General features: G+C 35.8%; 1 protein-coding gene across 2 annotated transcripts in view; it reads right to left on the reverse strand.

The window, feature by feature from the left end:
* Positions 1-204: 204 nt before the first annotated feature.
* Positions 205-22,078, reverse strand: part of POC1B (POC1 centriolar protein B) — a 49,839-nt gene continuing 27,965 nt past the window's right edge. Inside the window, exons 11-12 of one of the 2 annotated variants that reach the window (XM_032688262.1) lie at positions 1,657-1,839; positions 205-420 (exon numbers count right to left, since the gene is read on the reverse strand). In XM_032688262.1, coding sequence (XP_032544153.1) covers positions 319-420; positions 1,657-1,839 — 285 coding nt within the window. In that variant the 3' untranslated portion in view covers positions 205-318. Of the gene's footprint in view, positions 421-1,656; positions 1,840-22,078 lie in introns of those variants that run through there. The other variant, XM_032688263.1, reaches the window with a different exon arrangement.

A 22,078-nucleotide genomic window follows, 5' to 3' on the forward strand; every position in this document is an offset into this window, starting at 1 on the left:
GTTTAAAACCTGCATAGTGGACTTCCATAACAACTGCTATTCATCTAAAAATATGTAGTTAGTGGCTTAGTTATATTCAAAGATCTTGTTAGGTTGAAATAAGAGTCCTGTAACAGTCAATGGAAATGATTTTAGAAAATATTACGTTTTGATTGTGCTACACTTCATTAAATATATAAGCAGAATATCTACTTGCCACAACTGTTTAAAATTTTCTTTTTTTAATTTCTTCAGTTTTTATTACATTGATTTGATGTTTTTGCTTATAGCAAAATCCAGTGCAGAAACATATTCACCAATATAGTTAATGTTCAGCTTTTATTTGTCCTGTCTTCCCTGAAGTAATACTTGCTGATCTTCTAAGCATTCTTTCAATTTATCTTCAGCTGAAGTCAGACGGTGTTCCAAGACTGAAACTGTCTGCATGAAGAGGACACAGTAATTTCAACTGGTTTTCTATTACTCACACAGTATTATAAAAGTGTGCAACATAATAACATAAGAAAAGTAATTTTAACTCAGTAGGGGAAAAAAAAATCATAAAATGGCTTTTCCTTAGCTATTCCACTATTTATAACTGTATTTAAAAATTATGGCTTGGTATCCACGGAGATTGTCTAAAGGTTTCTAATTGTTTTCACAAAATATTTTCACAAATTTCTCTGAGAGAGAGAAATACACACGTGTAATATAAATTACTCTGAAATACTATGTAAAAGTTGCATCCATATTTCAGTAGAAAAACAGTCATCACTGATGACCTCAAATGATTTTTTCCAAAAACCTAAAAGAAACTTTTAAGGCATCCCAAAAAAAGGAAGTGAGAAAAAAAATATACTATTAAAAGGTATTCTCTAAGAGACTATCTTCAGCAGAAAAGGTAGTTTTTTGGACGCAGGTTGACAGTTTCTTTTTAATCCAATTTAGTACACAAATAATTTTCAACTGATGACTTGACTCCATACTTCCAAAAACCTATTTTTTCAATTAACATATGTATTGCAAAAGAACACAAAACAAAAAAAAACCCTCTTAGCTGCTCCCTTTTTAGTTGGCTTAATGTTAATATATTACAGACTACAGAGTAGTATCTTAAAACATGGGTTGACTAAATCTGTCATTGCTAAAAAGTATTGAGCATTTGCAAACAAGTGACTCAGAGTCACTGAGACTAGTATTTGTGCAGTTTCACTGACACTAGGAATTATTCCACTGCTTAGATTCCTACCTAAGCCAACACCTTGAGCACTACGTTTGAAAAGGGATTTAATGGTACATTGGTAATTTATTTTGTTCATCCCCTGCTAGTACATGATTGTTCAGGTTGGAATTCGACAATGTCTGCTAAACAACTGGCTTCTGACAAATCTATGCTAGATTTCACTACTGAAAAATAGTGATTCTGTCCCTTCAGAGTTAAAAGTGCAACAATCTTTATGATTATGTATCAGGAAGCTTTCACTTTAGCAAACACAATACATGCGATCAATATTTACTGAAAGGAAAACACCAAAACAGTCAGTTGACTATAAAACTGTTCAAAATAACCTCACAGTCTTTACTGTTCTGATTTATTAACATAGTTCTTGGGGTTTTTTGCCCATTGACAGCATTGTCATTTTCCACTGCAAGTGTTATCTGTTATTGCATACTTACTAGAGTTAACACATCCAGCTGTCCCACAATGTGCTCCAAAGCACTGTCCAGGGAGGAGGAGATGCCTGTTTGCTTGTCCTCATTATGCACAGCTGATCTGCTCTCATTCTCTGATTTCCTTTTTGAACTTCTTGCCAAGACTGAAGCAGGGGGCCGGTGCAGCGCTTCAGTTTTGCCATCACCCTTTAATACAGAAACACCATTTGAAGATTCAGCTGGCTTTATCCTCATTTAAGTAGAATCATCCAATAAGATAGGTAGAAAAGTCTGGCTTTTAATTTAAAAAAAACAAACACCTATTTACACATATACGCACACACACAAGGGCCTTCAGATTTGCTTTTTGTACGAGGCCCAATTCATAACACTTCAATTTGCTCTGACCTAAGAGAGAATTCTGTGATGGATGAGGCAATAAGGGTAATTTCAGCAGTCTTTAGGTACATATTTCAGGTACATATGATTGAGGAACTACATGCTGTACCACTAGAGTTTGAATTAAAGCTCAAATTAATATAATTGCTGAGGGGTGCCTTCTTCAAAAAAGATAGCTCAGGTTGACAAAGGAATTCACTCAGAGCAGTCATATGGCTGAAAAATTCGTATGTGATTAGAAGATCATAAGGGTTCCTTCCAACTTCATAGTATGAAACCTTTGTTTAGTATGAATTAACCTCTTACTTCAGCATAAAAGGTAGTTTTTAGTTGTTTATTCAGTGACATTACTTGTTGAGAAACTGATTCCTTCAGAAAATGGGACAAGGAAACAACAAACAATGTAAAGTTGAGAGAAATAACTTTGATGTATAAACATTGCTCCAGGGTGACAGAGCATGAACTTTCCAATCACTTTGGTTTTGTCTGTGCCTTGAAGTTCTTAATGGCATTTTTGAGTCATAAAAGATTAAATCATCACTAATTCATTAGAAGCTCCCTCACAACAACTTTACTTGATTTATTAATGACTTTCTGAGACTTCTTCGAAAACTTCTTCTACCTTCAGATAATTTTAGTTTATTTTTACACTGAAGTAAATTGAGGTAGTTAATATTTATTTCTAATTATATTACAAATATCCACATTTACAAAATAAACCTTTTAAATGCTTCTTCCCTCATCACTTTGGGCTTCCCTCAACAGATCCAGACTGCAACCGTCACTTTGACAAGACTGGGACTCTCACCACCAGAGAGATCACAGGAAGAGGATCAACAGGACGATCAGAATCCATGGAGTGGTGATATTTTTTCTACTTAATCTGTCTCTCTGTCACTTTTTTTCTCTCCCTCAAATCTCTGTTTTCATCTCTTTCCATCTCTCTTTACCTCACATTTACTGCACTAAATAAAATCTGTACTATTGACTCCGGCATATGGTCTTGTTTGCACCTTAATTTGGGCAGAGACACCTCTCTAATAAGAACCTGATCATACCAATGTCAATGAGAAAAAGCAAAGCAAGAGACAAGTTGTACCCACCATCTACCTGGAATGGCTTTTTGTTTTACTTGCAGAGCACTGGAGCAAACTAAAAATGCCACAAACAAGAGTTAGTAGAAGACCATGGGTCTAGGGTGGGGAACAGCTGAAAACAGAGATCGTCGTAAGAGGTAAAGAAAGTCTTATCACCCTCTCTGGGTTAAAAGTTCCACTGTGCAGTTAAGTTCTGCAAGGAGACATCTCAAGCCCCCAAGCAAGAACCCATGAAGTGCAGAGTGTAGGGTTGATAGGGACAGGAGTAGATACACCTACAAATACTTCAGACCTTAACTTACAATGCTACAAAACCACATGGAACCCTTCTCAAGGTTTGATAGCACCACGGTATTTTCTGGTATCACTTCCATTGATTTCAATATGAAGAAATAAACAGATAAAATAACAAGAAGATACCTCCAGTTTCCTTTCAGCTCTCCTTTCTGTGCTTAATAACTGATTTAGGCAAATGAACTAGGCATGTCAAATAATAAATGGCTGATGCAACTAATACTGAAATACATCAGTGATGTGCATTGACACCGGGTTGCATTAAAAAATAAAAAAGCGTGCTAGACATAAAACTACAGATTTCAAACATTAATCATCCAAGGCTGTTCTATAAAATGCTGGAATGGTTATAACATTTGCACTGGACTACAGAGAACTGGCCTTGTTAGTCCAAGTCTACTTAAACTCATGACTTATAGAGCAATGACTTGTCAGACAGGTTGTTGCCTTTTAAAAGCATGAAACTGTGGAAAAAAGGGTACTCCCTCCAGCCATGTTGTTCAAGTTTTGTCACTGGTCAACAGAAAGCTTTAGTTCAATGGTTAGGATGCTCAGTCAGGAGCAAGTAAGTCCTGCTCTTGTGAGAGGCTTTATATTTTATATACATAAGGGGATAAAATAAATAAAAACTCCATAGGAGAAAGGATGTGAAACCAGAAGTTTCCCACTCCTAACTAGATGGTTTAATTACATCTTTCTCTCCAATACCATGAATTTAATTTTCTTCTCAATATGAAAAATTTTGTTATGTCAACTTCAAATTACTCCAAAGAGTTGTATACTGTGGAGTCACTTGTTAGCACAGAATGAAATAGAATACAATTGGCTTGATTTTTGGACAAGGTAGGCAGAGAATGAATTTCCGATTTAATTTTATTTTGCTTTAGCCCCTGTGTTGTGTGGGTAAGATCCAGGTTGGAAAACAGGTCTTCCCAGACACCAATGTAAATAAGCTCATTGTAAATAAACCTAGTATCATTTGTCTAACGTTAACAAAGCTACTTATAGGAATGTTTTGGGAAGTACTTTCTTGCCTTTGAATGATACAAGTAACTAATTATCACAGTCAAAACAGATGTAACTTGAAGTAAACTTCAACTGATACTCTGTGACTTTGCTTAAAGGCATTGTGCTTTGCAAATTCAGTGTACAAAGGATAATCTATTAATCTTCAAGTACTCAAAATTAATAAAAACAGCTTTAACATTCAATGGTACTTAAATTTAAAAATTGTTGATATTTCAAGTATTATGATTTAAAATTAATTTAAATGAATGGAGCAGGAGAGGAAAACAATTTAAAACAATTTGAGGTTATTAGACATTGCCAAGTTCTAAAAACAGTTCTACTCTGAGGCTGGTCTGTCTCAGTTTCTTTTCAAACAACATTGCTCCACTTCATAATGAAAATAGAGATTTCAGCTTAAGCTCCCACAGAGTGATTACAAATTTTGCTCTTAAACCCAACCTAAATAGATTCTTCCAGCTCAAGGAGGAAAAGCTGTCAATTCAGTAAACAGAGTAAATGCTAAGCTAGTAAAAATCTCACCAAACACTTTTTTCTTACAGTAAAATTGATCCAAAATTCAATGCATTGGACAAATAGGCTGTGAAAGAATGCTTTGTGTCTTGGTAAACTGCCACTAACATTGCAAGTCAGAGTAGTAGAAAAGTCTTCTTGTAAAAGTCTTCTTGAGATTCTTCTGTTACATTCTCAAAGACTTATGAGCAGTATGCAACATGAAAATACTTATAGAAGCAAGGCAAAGACCTCGATGTTTGTCAAAACTCAAAGTATCAAACACAGACAAGCAAATAATGAACTGAATTCTAAACTTTCAAAATTTGTAAGAGGGAAATGAAATGAGACCACTTCAAATTTTCAACTTATCTAACTTGTGTCCAGAGTTCCTTTACATTTGGATACCAATCAGTTCACGTCCAACACTTTCATTCAGCATAATATTTTATTTTTAAAAAGTTCTTTTTATAGAAAGTTTTTTCTATCCACAGCCTATTCACATGAAGTGTTTCAAGAACTAGATATTGCCTTTCCTTCAAATACCCCCTTTCTAAAGTACTTTAAATACTTTGAATACAATTAATAAACAACAATTCTATATGTTGCCAGCAATGTAGTAAAAAGTCTCATAATTGAAAAAAATAAACTATTCTGAGAGACATCAGAGCTATAGCTTATTTTGAGAGAATAAATTTTTATAAGGCAATCAATTTTAAATTGTTACTTCTGAGCAAAGCTAAGAAGAAAATTAAAATGTGCACAGTCTTTCCATTCACAGCCCGTTAGTAATAACATGAAATCACATTTGAGCAACTTCATGCAAGTTACAAATAAGGAGAAGGAACAGATTTAATAAATCAATAGGAAGTCATTACCATGACATTACCAGCGGATGTTCAGCAGAAAATTAAATTTAGCTTATAAATGATGTCACAAACAGCAAGTCATAATTGCTCATATTTGTTTTCTGTCAAGCAAAATAGCCAAAACTCTGTGGGTGGTACTTGATCAATTTGTGAAAAATCCTTACACATAACCTTATCACCTCTGCCTGTTCCCAAATGTTTTCCCATGAAATGTTCACAGAGCAGATAGAAATAAACACTGCATCCCAGTCTCCCTTTGCTTCATGATGGTTAAGAATAGAATCTGAGTAAATTGCATCCATTTACATAAAGATGCCTGAGCAGTTTTATTTATAGAGATAAAAAATTCCCGCAAGTGAAAAAAAAATAAAAATACAAGCCTCTGTCACTCAATTGGATATCAACAGTCTTCAATCTTGTAAGAGCTACAAATTTGGAAAATACAGACAACAGCTTCCAAATGCATATCTAAATGATCTCATAATTAAGATAGGTTTATATGAAAAAGTGACATTGGTAAGCTTCCAAATGAATCACAAAAACTGGTGTGGTCTACTTTTAAAAAATAATCTTTTAAATTGTGAACACATGGTACATTTGTCTACCAATACTGAAACATTTCTGATACTGTGATTAAAACAACTACAAACAATTAGTCATAAGTAGGGCATGAAGCTCAAACAGACCAAAGAGCAAAGGCATAACAGAGTAGTCTCCCACCTTATCAGACCTTGCTTTCCTGTGTCTTTTGGTTATCAGAAATCATGGGAAGTTTCTCAGAAGTAATAGTACTATCATTATCACTGCTTTTTTCCTCCTCTTGTGAACCTCCCCTCGAGCAAAAATGGTTCACTGTGGATATGCTAAATTTAACTGTCCGGGATTTGGTTTTTTCTCTGTTTTTGCTTGTTTGTTTGTTTTATTGTTGTTTTTGTAGGCCATAATTATTCACAGATCACGTCTATGGCTTTGAATTTATTTTTTTCAGTCAATGAGTGGCTCACATAAAACAGAGTCTCCGGTCTATTAGGTTAACAGTAAATACATTAAACCACTATTTGTTTCATCGGTTCCCTACTGAAGAAAACTTCCCTGTAGTTTCAGCTAATGACAGCACTCTTCATTTCTTCTCCTCTTGCATGCATATTAATCAGCACAGCAACAACCTGACATGTGCCAACTGTGGTTTTCTGCTCCTGCTATCTGATGAGGTAGTTCTGGTATCATTTATTTGCAAACTTTAATTGAAGTTTTGCATTCAAGCAGTAAAATACAGATAAACAACTTGGTGCATCTAAAACAAAGTTCTACTAAGCATTTCTAGCTTGAGCAGTCCTCTTTCAGAACTTGTAATATGGAATTTTGCACCTAATTAAAAGTCTTTCGTGTCATCTTATGCACCTGAGTCTTCTCCAGCTCTTAAAAGAATGCCTAAGCTAAACCCAAAAATTTAAAGCACTTACTGTAAGTGCATCACATCCAATCTGACTCGGAAATACCATGAGGCACCACTGAAGGTAGCACACCCTTCAGTTTAGAACCTGATCAGCAGGAGTGGTATCAGGATACAAACTCACAGCCAACAAACCAAGCCACACTATCAGATTGTAATCTTTAGCAAAACAGGCATTTTCACCTAAAAGGGAATAGCACTTCAAGTCTTGAAAACAACAAATTCAGCCTGACGCTAACTGAATTTATAGAGGCCACAAGGCCAGTACAGTACAATGAAAACTAGTTGCTAACTTTGGTGGGGTTTTTTATATTATTATCTGTACAAAATTGACTGAAATCCCGATACACTTACAGTTATGGTCTGATTAATCAGATTTATTTATTTATTTCTATCAGGATTTAGCATTGCTGTGATGGCATGAAATAATAAACTCTTCTGTCCACAGGTATATCTCAAGATATCCTGAACAGATAGTTTTATGCAAAGAAATTATATCATACTTTACAACAGCTCTTTCACACGTATAATGAGAAACTGCATGGTTTTCATATGTCAGTTTTTTCCCAGAGTGCTGCTCATGGTCTGAGAAAACACTGTAAAACAGAGTACATTCAATGCACTTATTATTTTGCAATTCCACATATAAAGAATTGAGTACAGAACAAAAATATTTTCTCCATATTCCATTCATTTCAAGAAAACACAGAAAAAGAACCAAAAATAACCCTTGTTTGCTCCAAGTAATATGGAAAATATATCTACTTCCCTAATGAAAACTCATAGAAGTGCACAAATATTTGAGTGCATCCAGTTAGAAATAAATAATATTTCTGAAATTTTTTCTAAACTCTCAGATCATCAGTAATAAGCTTTACTTAAAACTAGATAATTTTCTCTTTTTAGTTTGCTCATTGATGTTAATTTCTACCAATAATACTTCCTTGCCTCAGTTTAAGCTTTTTGAAAAAACTAAAGATTTCCCCCCACAAAACAAGCAATACTACCAAAAAATTAATAATTGATAATTCAAAACAAAACTCAAACAAACAAAAGACCCAACTCAAAGCATGTCATGAACATACAACACAAACTAGACAGAAATCATTGGAGGTTCAATTGCCAAAGGTAAGAATCCCCTGCCAGGAAGTCAATTCTAAATTAACAGTTCAGGAAGACCATATTCAAACACCTTCGTAAATTATAAAATTTCTTGCACCACAGGCACTAAAAAATAGCAATACAGCCTATGGAAAAAAAGCAAAGTAAGGTAATAAATTACTTTCAGTATATCTTCAGCCTCAGCAAGAAGCTTTGCAAAGCAAAGGACAAATAACATGAAACTGTAGAAGCATTTCCACTACTTACAATTACAAAATAAAGTAGCCAGTTTTAATTTAGGCAAATTACTTTGGACTGCATGTGTACATACCCAAGGGAACATCTTATAGCTGAAATCAATGCGAAAGTTTCAAGTGATGGCTTCTTTTTACCCATACAGAGTCCTAATAAAAAATTATATTACACACTCTTCTTGAACTTCTTACCCTTTCTAGGACAGGGAAAAGCTAAGGGAGGGCAGGAGGAATACTTGTAACAGAAGCTGGAAACATAATGAAACACTTACTAGAAATGAAGTAACGATAGAAAATTAAAAACTCCATTCAGACAAGGCCTCCTTTCTACTACTATAAATAGAATATTTTGCTATATTTTATATTACAAATGTTAATAAATAAAAACAGAAGTAAAAACAAACAAAAAACCCAACAACAACAACAAAGAAACCCCACCACCTTAGGACTTTTCTAGCATGTTGGTAAACTCCCTATACTTCAAGTAGCAGATTGTGGAGGTTCACAGAGGGCATCGGCTACATGGGAGGAAGGAGGCAGGGTTAACTTGAGAGTGTGAAGGAGGGTACAGCATCCTCACCAGGAACATATCTACTCAGAGAAATGACAGCCATTCTTCTGGATTGCTTGCTCATAACTCTTTTCCGTCCTCTTCCCCCACTTAAGAAACTGACTTAAAGTCTTTAGACCAATTACTAGCTAAATAAATCTAACTGAACTTTGCAAAGAAACAATACCTGGTAACAACACAATTTATTGTACAGAGTCTTCAATTATATATAAGGGACAGCTCTTCATCTATCTCATTCAAATGCCTGGCAAAGTCACCTAGTATATCCATACTCCAAGTGAATTTACAATGAAGTTCAACAAACCCGGAGGAAATTCTCATTCTTGAAGGTATGTTTACTCCTAAGAAAAAAACAGAACAAAATCACATACTTTATAATATGCAATTGATTTCTCCTAGATAAGTGTCTCATAGTTAATCTGTTGGGGCAAAACTAACCTTGAAAAACTCATGCTGTATGTAAATTATAAGAGTTAAAGGAACATACTTGTCTTAAACCCCACCTCTCAATAAAGATGAACAAAAAATTACTGAGGACAAAATCCTGAAGAGACAAGACGCCAGGACAAGAAGAACTGAACAATGTGAGTAATGTTCTCCCAAGCTGTGCAGAAAGCTAAGAAGGGCTGCAGTCCCTGCACTCCAGTCTGCACAGACCAGGGGTCTGGTGCTTCACAAAGGTGGGAGGCTGATGCTGGGTAGGCCCAGCCCAGAGCTGCCTGTGCTGCAGAGCCTCCCTCCATGCACTGACAGGTCCTACATCAGCAGAGCTCTCTGCTGTAGAAGGAGCACACAGGAGCTATTCGCCAAACCATCCATAACTATATACTCATATACATACCTACACACAATTTACTTTCAAAGTTCTAGGCAAAGCTAACAGAAAGTCCCTTCTGCCAGCACAACTGCGCCTGTACCAATGGTTTCTGTCAGGATAACAACGTCAGTGCTATAGTATGAATTTTCTTTTTTTTGGACTTCATAACAACATAACAAAAGTTTATTGCATAGACAAACCTAGATTGCCTCCTGTTAGGGGATGCTGTGAGCTGTGATCTGGCAGCTTTGACTTCCCTTCAGAGCTGGGCTAACAACAGGCAAGTATACCACTTGACCAGGTGGCTATCCTGGTAACAATACCATTGGCTTTTTACTCCTTTTGCTTCTATGGAGCAAACAATCTCCTCCAATTCAAATTATTTACAAGAAAATGCCAAAGAATAAAAAGTATAAGAACTTAAGTTAGCAATCCAGCATATTGGAGTCCAAAGTTAAATCCAACACCAGCACAACTGCTTGAAGACTTTGCCAAAGAGACAGATGCTACTATTAGGGAAAGAAAAAAAGAAAGCCCAATATTTCATAGCTTGGAACTGAAATCCTGTGACTATAGCCATGAATAAAATATTTTACTACATAATAGTATGTAATAGAGTACTCTATGTAATACAGGAAACACTCAGCATTTGAGCAAGGCTTTTGCTAAAGTGTTACACCTATAAGGGATGATGAAGGTTTCAAGAGGACATCAAATACTGTAATAATAGTGTCACAAAAAACTCCCATAAGGATAAAATGAAGCTTCAAAATTTTCACTGAAAAGTCAAATTTATGCGCTTTTATCAGGCTTCATATAATACTTGGATAAAGTAGCAAAAGTCTAAGCTATTTCAGTGCTCAGCATTAGTAATATGCTGAAGGTTTGGACAAGCTGTCCAATCTGTCCAGGTGAAAACAATACTCAGTGCTGCTGATCTTAGTTCAGAGCTGGGATTTTTAAAAATTGCTTTAATAGCATCAGCATAACTTTGTACTTAAGTCAGTTGAGTTCTACAATTTACTGTGATAGGAATCAAACTAGGGAACTGTAGAAACTGAGAAATTTGAGAATTGCATACAAATAGCCAAGAAATGTTAACTTCAGAGTGGTCTGATATGCCTGTTACACTCTTGAAAAATAATTTATTTTAATTAGCATTCTATTACAAACTTCAGTCAAAATACACACATTATTCAGCACCAATTAAAATGCTAAACGTGTTGGCACATAAGACTGGTAGATAGGTTCTGCCTGGCTGTATTAAATAAGGAATTCAACAACGACAAAAATTACAGTTAAAGCATTAAGGTTGCAAATAATAGCTTTATTTTGAAATGGTTCATAATTTTCTCCCCCTGTTGCGCTGTGACAGTTGGAACTTTGAGGAAACCAAAATAAACGTCTTACTGATTTAGAAATATGATCTGTAGTTCTGCCAGTCCATTAAAATCAGAATTATATATAAAAAAATAAAAAACTAAAAATCTCTCTGTGATTAGCTGAGAGAAAGTTTCATTGCTCAAGCTACCAGGATCTAAAGATTTATATTCTCTCTGTTTGACACCTGATATTTGTATTTTAGCCAATTTCTTCTTACCTCAAGTGACAAATATTAACAAACCACTGGAGGTGACTAACTGTCAGCATGGGATAAATGGCAACGCTGCTCTGATGGAATTAGGGTGGTCAGGGCAGGAAGAAAGACAGGGATGGTGGTTGACTCAGAGTTGCAATTTCAAGAACATTTGGTATCCTTAAATTTCACAGGAACACACTAGTAGAAGAGGTCTTGATCACTGAATCTGATCCTCAGGGACAAAGAGGAATTTGCATCTATACCATTCTCACTGAACAAGCTCTTATTTTGGAACTGACAACACCTCCCATGGTGAATTTCTTCTATTATTATTTAAATTTTATGACAAATGTCCACAAATACAGACAAAACCTAGTTTATACAGATTATGTTCTAGTCAAATGAAAGGATAAAACCTTCCCATTTATGCATCAACAGATGCTCTTAATATCACAGTGATCGCATCTACAATCCTGTTGACTTTTGTTAAAATAATTATGGATGGATAGATAGATAAATAACAGAAGTAGTCAGCTAAAATGCTAGTCTTTGTTCTTCATTTCTGCAAATTATGCTGGGAGAAAATCCCTTTTTTCCTTAGTTTTTTAAGTGAGAACATCTTCATATTGTTAGTGATGTGATACAACTGGCTATTTTGCAGTCAGCTTTCATTCCTGTCAACCCAAAAGAAGGTGGTGAGGGGGAAATCTAGTACAAAATCCTGCCTCTCTCAGCAGCAAAGTGTTACAAGGCCAACAACCTGAGGAAGCCCTGCCTCGTGATTCTTATAGAATTCCTTTGCCACTGAGCTGCAGAGCAGCAGTTGGCGAACACAGCTGAAGGAGAACAACCTGGTCTAGTGTCCATAACAATTCAAAACTTCATGTTCCAGATCCAATTGCTGTCACACCTTTTTACTCTTTCTTGAAACAAGAGAAAACTCCACTTACATGTTCCATTCTCTTTACTGATACTTATGTGACCAGAGAAGCTGAGGTACAAGCAGACTCAAAATATAACAAGACTCAAAATATAACTCAAAATATACAAGAGCGATGCTTGCTCCTTCATTCAGCAAGGTGCAGCACCTCTTGCACAGAAGAGGTTCTGCAGAAAAGGTTCACTGTGGACTGCCACATCTCTCCATTTAATGTAGAAAAGTAGAAAATAATAATGTAATTTATGACTTTTAAAAAATAGAGCGTAACGTCTCATAGGGCAGTAAAAAGAGGATATATACATAAAGAAATATCTCCTTAGAATATAAGGCTATACATAAAAGGTTATATATTAATTTTATATGTATTTTATATATATATAAATTTTTTCTATGTGTGTAATAAATTACAGCTCTGTCCCCTATAATATGAAAAGTTCACAAACTGTGCGTGTGTGTATATATATATATATATATATAAGGAAAATGGAAAACACTAAATAAAGGGTTTATCACTTGAAGATAAATACTAAATTTCACTGGTCACAGTGCATTACTTTAGTAATATATCCATCCAGATGTAACTCTTCTGCATACATTCCATATTTAATTATGTTTGCTGCTACATTATTAGTACTTGTGGTCTGTTTGGCATTTTTTTGTTTGTTTTTAACAGCCACACAAAACATTGATTAACATTAGTATCCTCCATGTATTCAAAATGGGAAACATATGACAACACACACACACACACATATATAAATATCTATATATATATCTCTATACTAAGTCATTGTTTAACTTATCTTCCTATTGGTCTAGCATACAAAACATGTCTTGGAATTCTATTTGTATTAGTGACATCCAAATCAAAACCATCAAAATCTAAAACAACATTCATTATCAATCGTCTTTATATAGGTCTATTAATTCAGTATATTCATGTAGGAATGCTGTATGAAAGTCCTGACCAAAAAAACAAACGAATCTGCATTGCCAACTATTTCTTTTTGATGTCAAGGAACATCGGTTAACGTGACTAATCACACTGGCAGACCAAACCAGGAGCATCAGTGTGTTACACAGACAGGACTGAAAGCCACAGCACATATACAACTTGGAGCTGAAGCACAAGGGTAGAACTTGCTCATGTCATTGTATCTCAATAAACTACCACATATGCACCTTGTGGAAAGTCCTCTGGTTAGACTGGGACAAAGAGAAACAAGAAACTTTTATTCTATTCCTGCTTGCCATTGAGGTCTCAGCAACAGAACAGAAATTTTAAGATTCTTAAAATTCACCATGAATTTCAAACTAAAGTTCTCCTGCTTTGTAATGATGATTAAAGTTGCAGTCTCTCTACATCTTTTATGTTCTTAGAAAAAACTCCCTTATTCCTGTTAATATTATGATCTTTTTAAACTTCTGAAAGGAAGATTACTTTGGTATTTTATTGCAGAAGCCTGGTGATAGCAAGAATCCATGGAACTGTGTGTCCATGCAAGGTACAAGAGGATGTATTATTTCCCATACTCTAGTGAAAACTCTCTAGAGAAAGTTCTCCCAGTCTTCTATGTCCCTGTATCTTAGGGAAAATAATTGATAATAATAATGGACAACACTAATGTAAGTATTTTCTAGAGATCAATCAAGCTAAGTGTGTAACGCTTACAGATAAGATACTCCTGCTAAGAACGGCAGCTCAGATTTCAAAATATGCTTGTGCTCCCCTGTGCTCATGCCCACAGGGCACTTTGTTGGAAAGAAAAGCATGTTTCTCTAAAGAGCTTGGTTGCATGGGTTAGGGTTGGGATAAGGGATATAACCAAATTGAAAGAAAGATATGTACGGATATAAATAATAAATACTTCACTAAAGTTTAATGAAGTCATTAACAAAACTGCATTAAGTACTATCCGCTAGGGTACAGGTAAGAAATATAAACCCAACCATGCTAAAAGACCTATAAAACAGAATATCATACTGTTACGTCCCCTTTGTCAATTCATTTGACTAAGGCTGACTGTGCTTGCAACAGCACAGAAGAGCTAAATGACAAATGATCAACTGTACAGTATCAGTCGTGAGAGACAGTGGTCTAGTCAAGATGTGGAGATGCCACACTCCGTGGGATACGGAAGAATATACAACCTGACGCTGTGCTGCACTCCATACTTGATGTGAAAATGACAGTAAAATAGAAGCAGTTGGCACTATAATCCCAGATCAACAGCTGGCATTCCAGTCCTAAATGTCAAATTCCTGTTGGGGATTTAGAGACTTCACAGATAAAATATACTGTTGCTTTTTCAACTGTAAAAGGTAGAATAATACAAATGACCATAAATTAGAAGTGATGAAACACAGCTGGTTTGGATAACTGAAGGTCTTAGCAAAACCTCTATAGTCCTTAGAATTAGGAGCAATAAAAAGGACATTTTAGCTCACTTTCCTAAGGAAACAATGCTGAGGCTATAATTTCTGTCTGTTTGTCGCCAGACCTCACTTACAGGTTTTGAACTTGTTGCAGATGTAAGAGGGTCTGGTGGAGGAAGAGAAATCCTAGAGGGAGCTGATTTCACATAAGGTCCCCGAGAACAGACTGCTAGCTAAAGGAGAGAAATCAGTAAGTAATGCCACGGGGAGAAAGGCTCTGGCATAAGTTTGCATGCTATTGGAGACCAGAGATTGCATGAGAGAAATAGAATTTATAATTACTTCAAAGTCAGAGAAAAGTTTCAAATAAAACCTTACAGTCAGCTATGAAACAGATTTATAGGAAGCAAGGTAAACACAATTTCTATAACTCAAGGATTTTTTGTACTTTACAAATATCAGAAACAAAAGAAGCCCCAACAATGGCATACTTATTAGCTAGAGGCATTAAAGAAATATGCATAATTTTTTTACAGTGGTTAATGAAGTATTTTTATCTTCCATTTCAGAAGATAATAAATGCTGTAATTGTATTTCTGGCAAAGTACTTTCTATTCCAACTGTAGAAAAAATACTGTTAAACAATTTACACTGTACGTAAATACTTTTATATCCTGGATTACGCAGTTTGAACTCAATGGCTTTGAAATAACAAGTCAGGTAATGATACTGATTTTTAATACATCCTGTAAAAATGGAGAAAATACCAGGGGAGTGGGGAAGCTGAAATTCCATCAGTAATCAGAAAGGATAAACAGGATAATTGTATGGTCACAGGTCACAGTCACCTTGAGAACTGTGTCAGGGAAAAAAACCTGAAAAGTTGATTTGGGACACATATAGCAAGTATTTAAGGCCTAATGTCAAACAAGTCAGTATGGTTCGAGGAAAAAAAAATAAAAAGAAACTGTCTGTCAAACTGAAGACCTCTCTAGTGAAATATTTAGTCAAACTGTTCCTGAAAAAAGTACCTTTTTTTTTTTAAATCCATAACATGCACGTTATAATTTTGTTAACACGTTTTAGGTTTCAATGTAGTATGAAGTCAATTATCTAGCTAGTGTTTCTTTAAAAATAGTTAAATCAGAAACTAACTGCAGAATTATGCTGGCTTTAGTGATTCCACTGATATCTGGTCTTGTTTTAGTGCCATAGAAAACATATCAGCAATCTGGAAAATCAAGTTTACAGGCAACACAAAAAGGCATCCTGGAAACCACTGACACAGTCAGGGTTACTTGGCAATCTGACTTCATTCAGCTGTCAAAATGCAACCTGATGTACTCATACAAGACATCAGAGAAGAAGACACTACAGAGTAACACGCTATAAAAAGCAGAGGTGTTGAAAATATTTGCAATTACATAATACATAACTGAGCAAAATGATAAAACTTTGATGTGATTAGGTTATTGAGTGAAGAATTATAGTATCTTCTTACATGCAACTAGCTGAAACTACTAAGCAAATAGTACTGAACTGTTCCACTACACTAGTAAAAATTGCAAGTATGGACACCGAATTCCTGTCCTGTGAGTTATGTAAGAAATGAGGAAACACCTATAAGAATGAAACATGTCTTGGAAGAGTAATCTTTTCAGTGAGGAACATTTGATATTGGTTTATCTTAGAATTGGTTAAGAATAAAATAATTCTTTTAAATCTCCATGGCAAGATTTGTATTTCTTTACAAACAATACGCAATAGATAACTTGGAGTTGTGCTGCTATGCCTTTGGGTGAAGTATCTGATATGCAGCGTGGAACTTGCATCTTGGCACTCAGGAAGTACAATCTCCATGCAGCTAGAACATGCCAGAAGATAGCATTTCTCTATCCCTACCGCCCTTCTCCACACCAACCCAAACTGCTACAACCAGAGTACCATACTGTGAGGGTACACAGAGAAAAAAAGAACAAAATCCAAATCAACCAACCAGCTTTTCAGAACAGTAATGCCATGTATCTTCACTGGTGGTGTCAGAGAGCTCCTCTTCTTTCTTTTTCCCCAAATGCTATTTATTGCAAAATGCATAAGGGCAATAGAATTCAGTGTCTCTTCCAGAAGACCCTAATCACTAACCATAGACTGTTTCTCATTTGCTTTCCTCTGATGTCATATACTTTCAATTTTTACTTTACAATGCTTCTAATTCAAGCAAAAGAATGGAGCTGCCTTCATTCAGCCTCTGCCTCTGATACCTGCTGTTAAGGTTACAGCCATGCAGACAGAAGAAAGCAAGCTGAATCTTCTTAGGCTGAAAAAACTCAAAACTGAATACAACACACCTACTGCCTGAACAAAAGGAAGTCATTACTACCACCTCATTTGTTCGTATTTTTTCCATTGCATCTTAAGGAAGATGAAGTTCAGCTGTGTCAAGCCTGTAACGCACCTGTATGTGTTACTGCACAATCACGCTGGATACGTGGCCCCACGGACATCATCCAATTCAGTCGGGTTACAGCCAGCGCTAATCTTCTCCTTAATCTCTAAATAATTTTTTCTCATTATTTCCTTTGTGTGCATATTCATGTTCAGATAGCTGAGCAGACCAGGGAATTGACTTGGATGGAATTAACCAAATAAAACCAGTTGTTAAAATGACTTTAGCATTGTCCTACTTAATTTCTGACCCCAAAAGTGTTTTGATGGAAGATGCAAGCCAAGATACTTCTAGAGTTTTTCTATATCAAACACCTATCTGATGAAAGAACATTTTTGCCCTTGTTGCTGAATTTTATTTGAAAAGTCTCAGTCTCTCAGTCCTATGTAATTTTTGAATCTGACTCAGTGTTTCCATTATCTCACATCAAGCAAGTAACTACCTTTCTTACTGCAAACTAGATTGTAATGCAGCATGGCTTCAAAGAGAGATGTGTTGTATTGGAACAACTGATATATTTGGAAAACACTCAAACAAGCTTTTAGGCAGAAAGCACCCTCTGGGTTTAGATATTACTGTACTCTAAGTGATAAACAGAATCTGCTACCACTTGTTCAAGCATTGTCATTTAGGAAAAAAATAAGAAAATATTTAACCAGTATTAAAGTGCTTGCTTTTGTAAAAAACTTGCATTAATAATTTTGAATAACACATGGGTTTTATATATATATATATATATATATAATTTTATAGTCAAGTTTCTATCACACAGTTGCAAGCATGCTGTGCTCAACTTAGACTCCAGCAGCATTTAAGAACAAAGGATAATTCAAGACCAGTAGTTTAGCTTTAATATCTTGTTTTCTGACATACTTCATCTGTAGCTCTGCTTTATTATGCTTTATTTCTTTATTATAAAGAAAAATAAAACCTGGAACCTTCTCTAAAAAAGTCATGCATTATGAAGTAAACTAAGCATTACCTTGTTTCTTAGTAACACGAAATGTGTAATCTTGGAATTATTAAAGTCCTATGAACACTAAGAAGTTCAAAACTTAACTTGTGTTACTGCAGGAAAAAAAATTAAAACAGGTGCTTACAGGGTAACAGAGCTACTGAATGATTTCATTAACTTCCATTATGCTAAATGACTCAAAAATGGCATTTAGATCAGTACTAAATCATCATCTTGGTCAGCAGGAAACTCATTACAGACTGACAATCCAAGTGACAGAAACACTTTTTTACAAGTGCTAGAGTAGTAATTTCCTGTGTGAAAGGCTTGTTGCTGTTCCTGCATTCCTCAGGGGACACTTCTTCTCAGAGGATGTTACTCTTCCCCAGGAAGAGGAAGGAACCAGTTGTTATTGGATGTGTGGGCTGATAGCTGTCGGGCATTTTCTGCATGCCGCACAATCAGCTGTGAGAACCACGAATACAGCTTAGATTTCCAGTCGGAGCGGAGGAGAACACTGCTTGAGCAGACAAGGTCAGAATGTACACATAAAGTATCTCAGGAAACTGAAAGAGAAATAATACCTGAAACTTCCATCTCTTTAGTTGCCAGAAATGTGCTAATTTACTAAAGGAAAAATATACAGACATGGATCAATCTGAAAAGCATTCCTGAAGCACTGCACTGTTGCCATGAGTGAGATCCTATACGAAGTAAAATTTTGCAAGCTCTGAAAAGGTAGTTACCTCAAAAAACTGTGTGTGTGTGTGTAATTTTTTCCTGTTAGGTCCCTCTCCTCAACTTCCTCTTCTATAGCAACTTAAGCTGTCTCCGTATGTGCTGTGACATTTTTACAGGGCGGGTCACCAGTAGCTAGTCCATGCCTATTCCAGTATCACCAAATTCAGGGTCACATTCCACTGGCTTTTTCTTAAGTTACAGTGATAATATATTATTCTAACTGCTTATTTCCAAAGTTCATTAAAAAACCAATCCACCAACTATTTGATTCTAAAATTATTAGAGAGACAGAACAGTGACATACAAAAAACCAGTACAATCTCATCATAAGGTACATTTCCTCAAGAAAGCAGGCTAAAAATAGTATAGGAAATATTCTTGCACTCTCTAGTGCCCAAATTCAGAATTCAGTCTCCAACGAAAACTTGACTTTCTCTCAAGCTCCAGTTCACTCAGAGAATATAATGAAGCCTATTAAGGAACATCAGGATATGTATTATTAGTTAATTATGTAGAGGCACAACATATTTCCTGCTCTCTCCTTGTAAACCAGCAACTACATGCTGTGTTGGAATAGCATCACTGCAAAATGCAAGGACCATTTGGATCATGCTCCTCTTTTATTACGTATGTTGAGTTCACCTTCAAGTATTTGATCTTTAAGCTTTATTTGATGTTAGTGGTATCAAAGATTGCTTTTAAGATTAAGTAAACAAATCTTTTTAAAAATGCCTGTGCCTCTACAGTGGCTCAAAATGCAAGTTCAGAAGTTCACTGTTCGATATACAAAACACTTCGTCTTTTTGGCACTTATGACAGAAGATGAGTCATTTTGTTCACATACACCATACCTTTTTTGGAAGGCTCTTTGCTGGGCAACAGAAAAAGCTGAGCTGTCTCTACTGCCTCATGGTTGTTCCAGATGGATTAGGTGTAGCATTTGGGAGGAATGGGAGACTTCCCTGAGAGCAGCTGAACATGTTCAGCTGCACAGCTGTGGGGAGCAGGCAGCCTATCCTCCCCCACCAGTCCCACACACTGTACCTGCGTAGCACGCAAAGAGTAGAAAGGTCTGTCTAGAGTGTGCTGTAAGCCAAGATGACACTAAAAATTGCCTGTCTAAAAGCAAGATGGGACAGAGAGAAAGATTCATTTGCAAAGACACAAAAGCACAATTCTTATTTTTATTCTGCTGCACCAAACACTTCTGAGTTTCTCTATTTACAGTATTTATTCTATGTTTGTATAAGACTTCACATGAAAGAGTCAGAGCTGGTTTGAGAGTTTTCTGATATGCTCATCTACGGAGAAGGTGCAGACCACTTGAACTCAAAACTTAGGAAACAGTGTGAAAAGATCCTGTTTCTCCAAATTTCATTCTGGTTTGTGATTGGGAGTTCAGGGAGGTGACAGTTTGTTCAAATATAGATATACCGGTAACCAGAAGAATGGTAGCATATGAAAAAAATCCACAGCTATTAAGGGAGTGGCCTTTCTTATTTCTTTCTCTGGGAGCAAGGAACGTAAGGTGATGGAAGAGGCTGGGAACTGTCAACTTTTATCAAAGCCCCTTTGCCGCTGGGATCAATCCTCAATGCAGAGCTCATTCTAATTGGCAATTGAGTTCTGGATAAGGAACAAAACCAGGACATTTCTCTTTTTCTTCAATGGCAATGATTCCACTCACCCTTTCAAAGGGAATAGTGCTGGAAGTTTTCTTATGCAGAGAAAAATGTATAAATATTATGCAATGATCAGAGTTTAAGTGAAAGGCTAAATGTCTGAGGTCCCAAGAAAACTTGATATCCACAGACTACAGAAAGCTGTTGGGCTTTCAGATGAACTATAGCAAGCAGTAAAGGTATCTACTCTGCACTGTGAAGTGACATATGGGTTTTGTTCTACTGGCTGTTCCCTTCTGAACTGGATTTGGGAAGAGACGATTTATGTATAAAATTGCTATTATTTCCTTTCTTCCTTTTCTCCTCCTCTTAACCTCACTGAAGACAGTTGGTGTTTATTTCCATGTAAGTCTGAAGCCAGGAAAGGATGTAAATCAGAATAAATTTGACATTGCATAATAAGGAGAATATTCAGCATTTTTAGCTTTTAAAAAATAGCATTTAAGATATAATTTCTATTGTCATCCTCTCCTACAGGATTCTGGAGTTGTAATAAGCCATTCAAGGAAGAGACATTACTCCAAGATCTTTTCAAAGTAAGTTTCCATGAGGCAGAACAGTTAACTAAGCCTTCATGTATACAGAAATGGAAGAAGAGATGCAAATTTTGCATTGATAATTGCTGTCTTTCCAAATATAGAGGGTATCTTTTAGGTTGTGGGGTTTGGGTTTTTCTGTATTTAAAATAAACACAGAGAACAGTGTGTCAAAAAAACCCTAAACCCTGAAATACATACTGCAAAAGCAACATATACAGGACAAATGGAGAGTACAGATACTTCTACTTTTTGCATCAAGACACCTACTAGAAATACAGTACAGATAAACCTTTTATTCTGAAATTTAGTATGTTCTTTTTGATCCAAACAGAAACAATTCTTATCTTTCTTCACTCAGTAATTAATACAGTCTTAACTTTGTAGAAGTTGTACTGTAAACAAAAAATAAGCATGTCATGTTTTCGGTGTTAAATAGCACTGGAAGAGAAAGAACAGCAAACATCTCCCAGCCAGCGCAGACATTCTGACTTCCAGATTACAGTACATTGCTTTGCTTCCTCCAAATCCTGTTTACATGAGCAAGGTCAGGGGATGGAACATTAAAGAGCCTCTACAGTGATTTCCTGCTGCTGTCAGTAAAAACTACAGAGACACCATCAACTTTCCCTTGTTCCCAACAGCTTATCAGGGACTGGAGGTTACCAATGTATTGCCTTACAGAATTGAAAAAACCCAAACTCCCTCAAGACTAAAACTAAAATTGGAGGATGAAACAGGAGGAAACAGTCCCGAAGGGAAACAAAACTTCCAATTTTTCCTTTTCAATAGTTCAGAAATTGAGCTTAAGTTGCTTG

Source organism: Chiroxiphia lanceolata, chromosome 5 (assembly GCF_009829145.1).
Source record: "Chiroxiphia lanceolata isolate bChiLan1 chromosome 5, bChiLan1.pri, whole genome shotgun sequence".
NCBI lineage: Eukaryota > Metazoa > Chordata > Aves > Passeriformes > Pipridae > Chiroxiphia > Chiroxiphia lanceolata.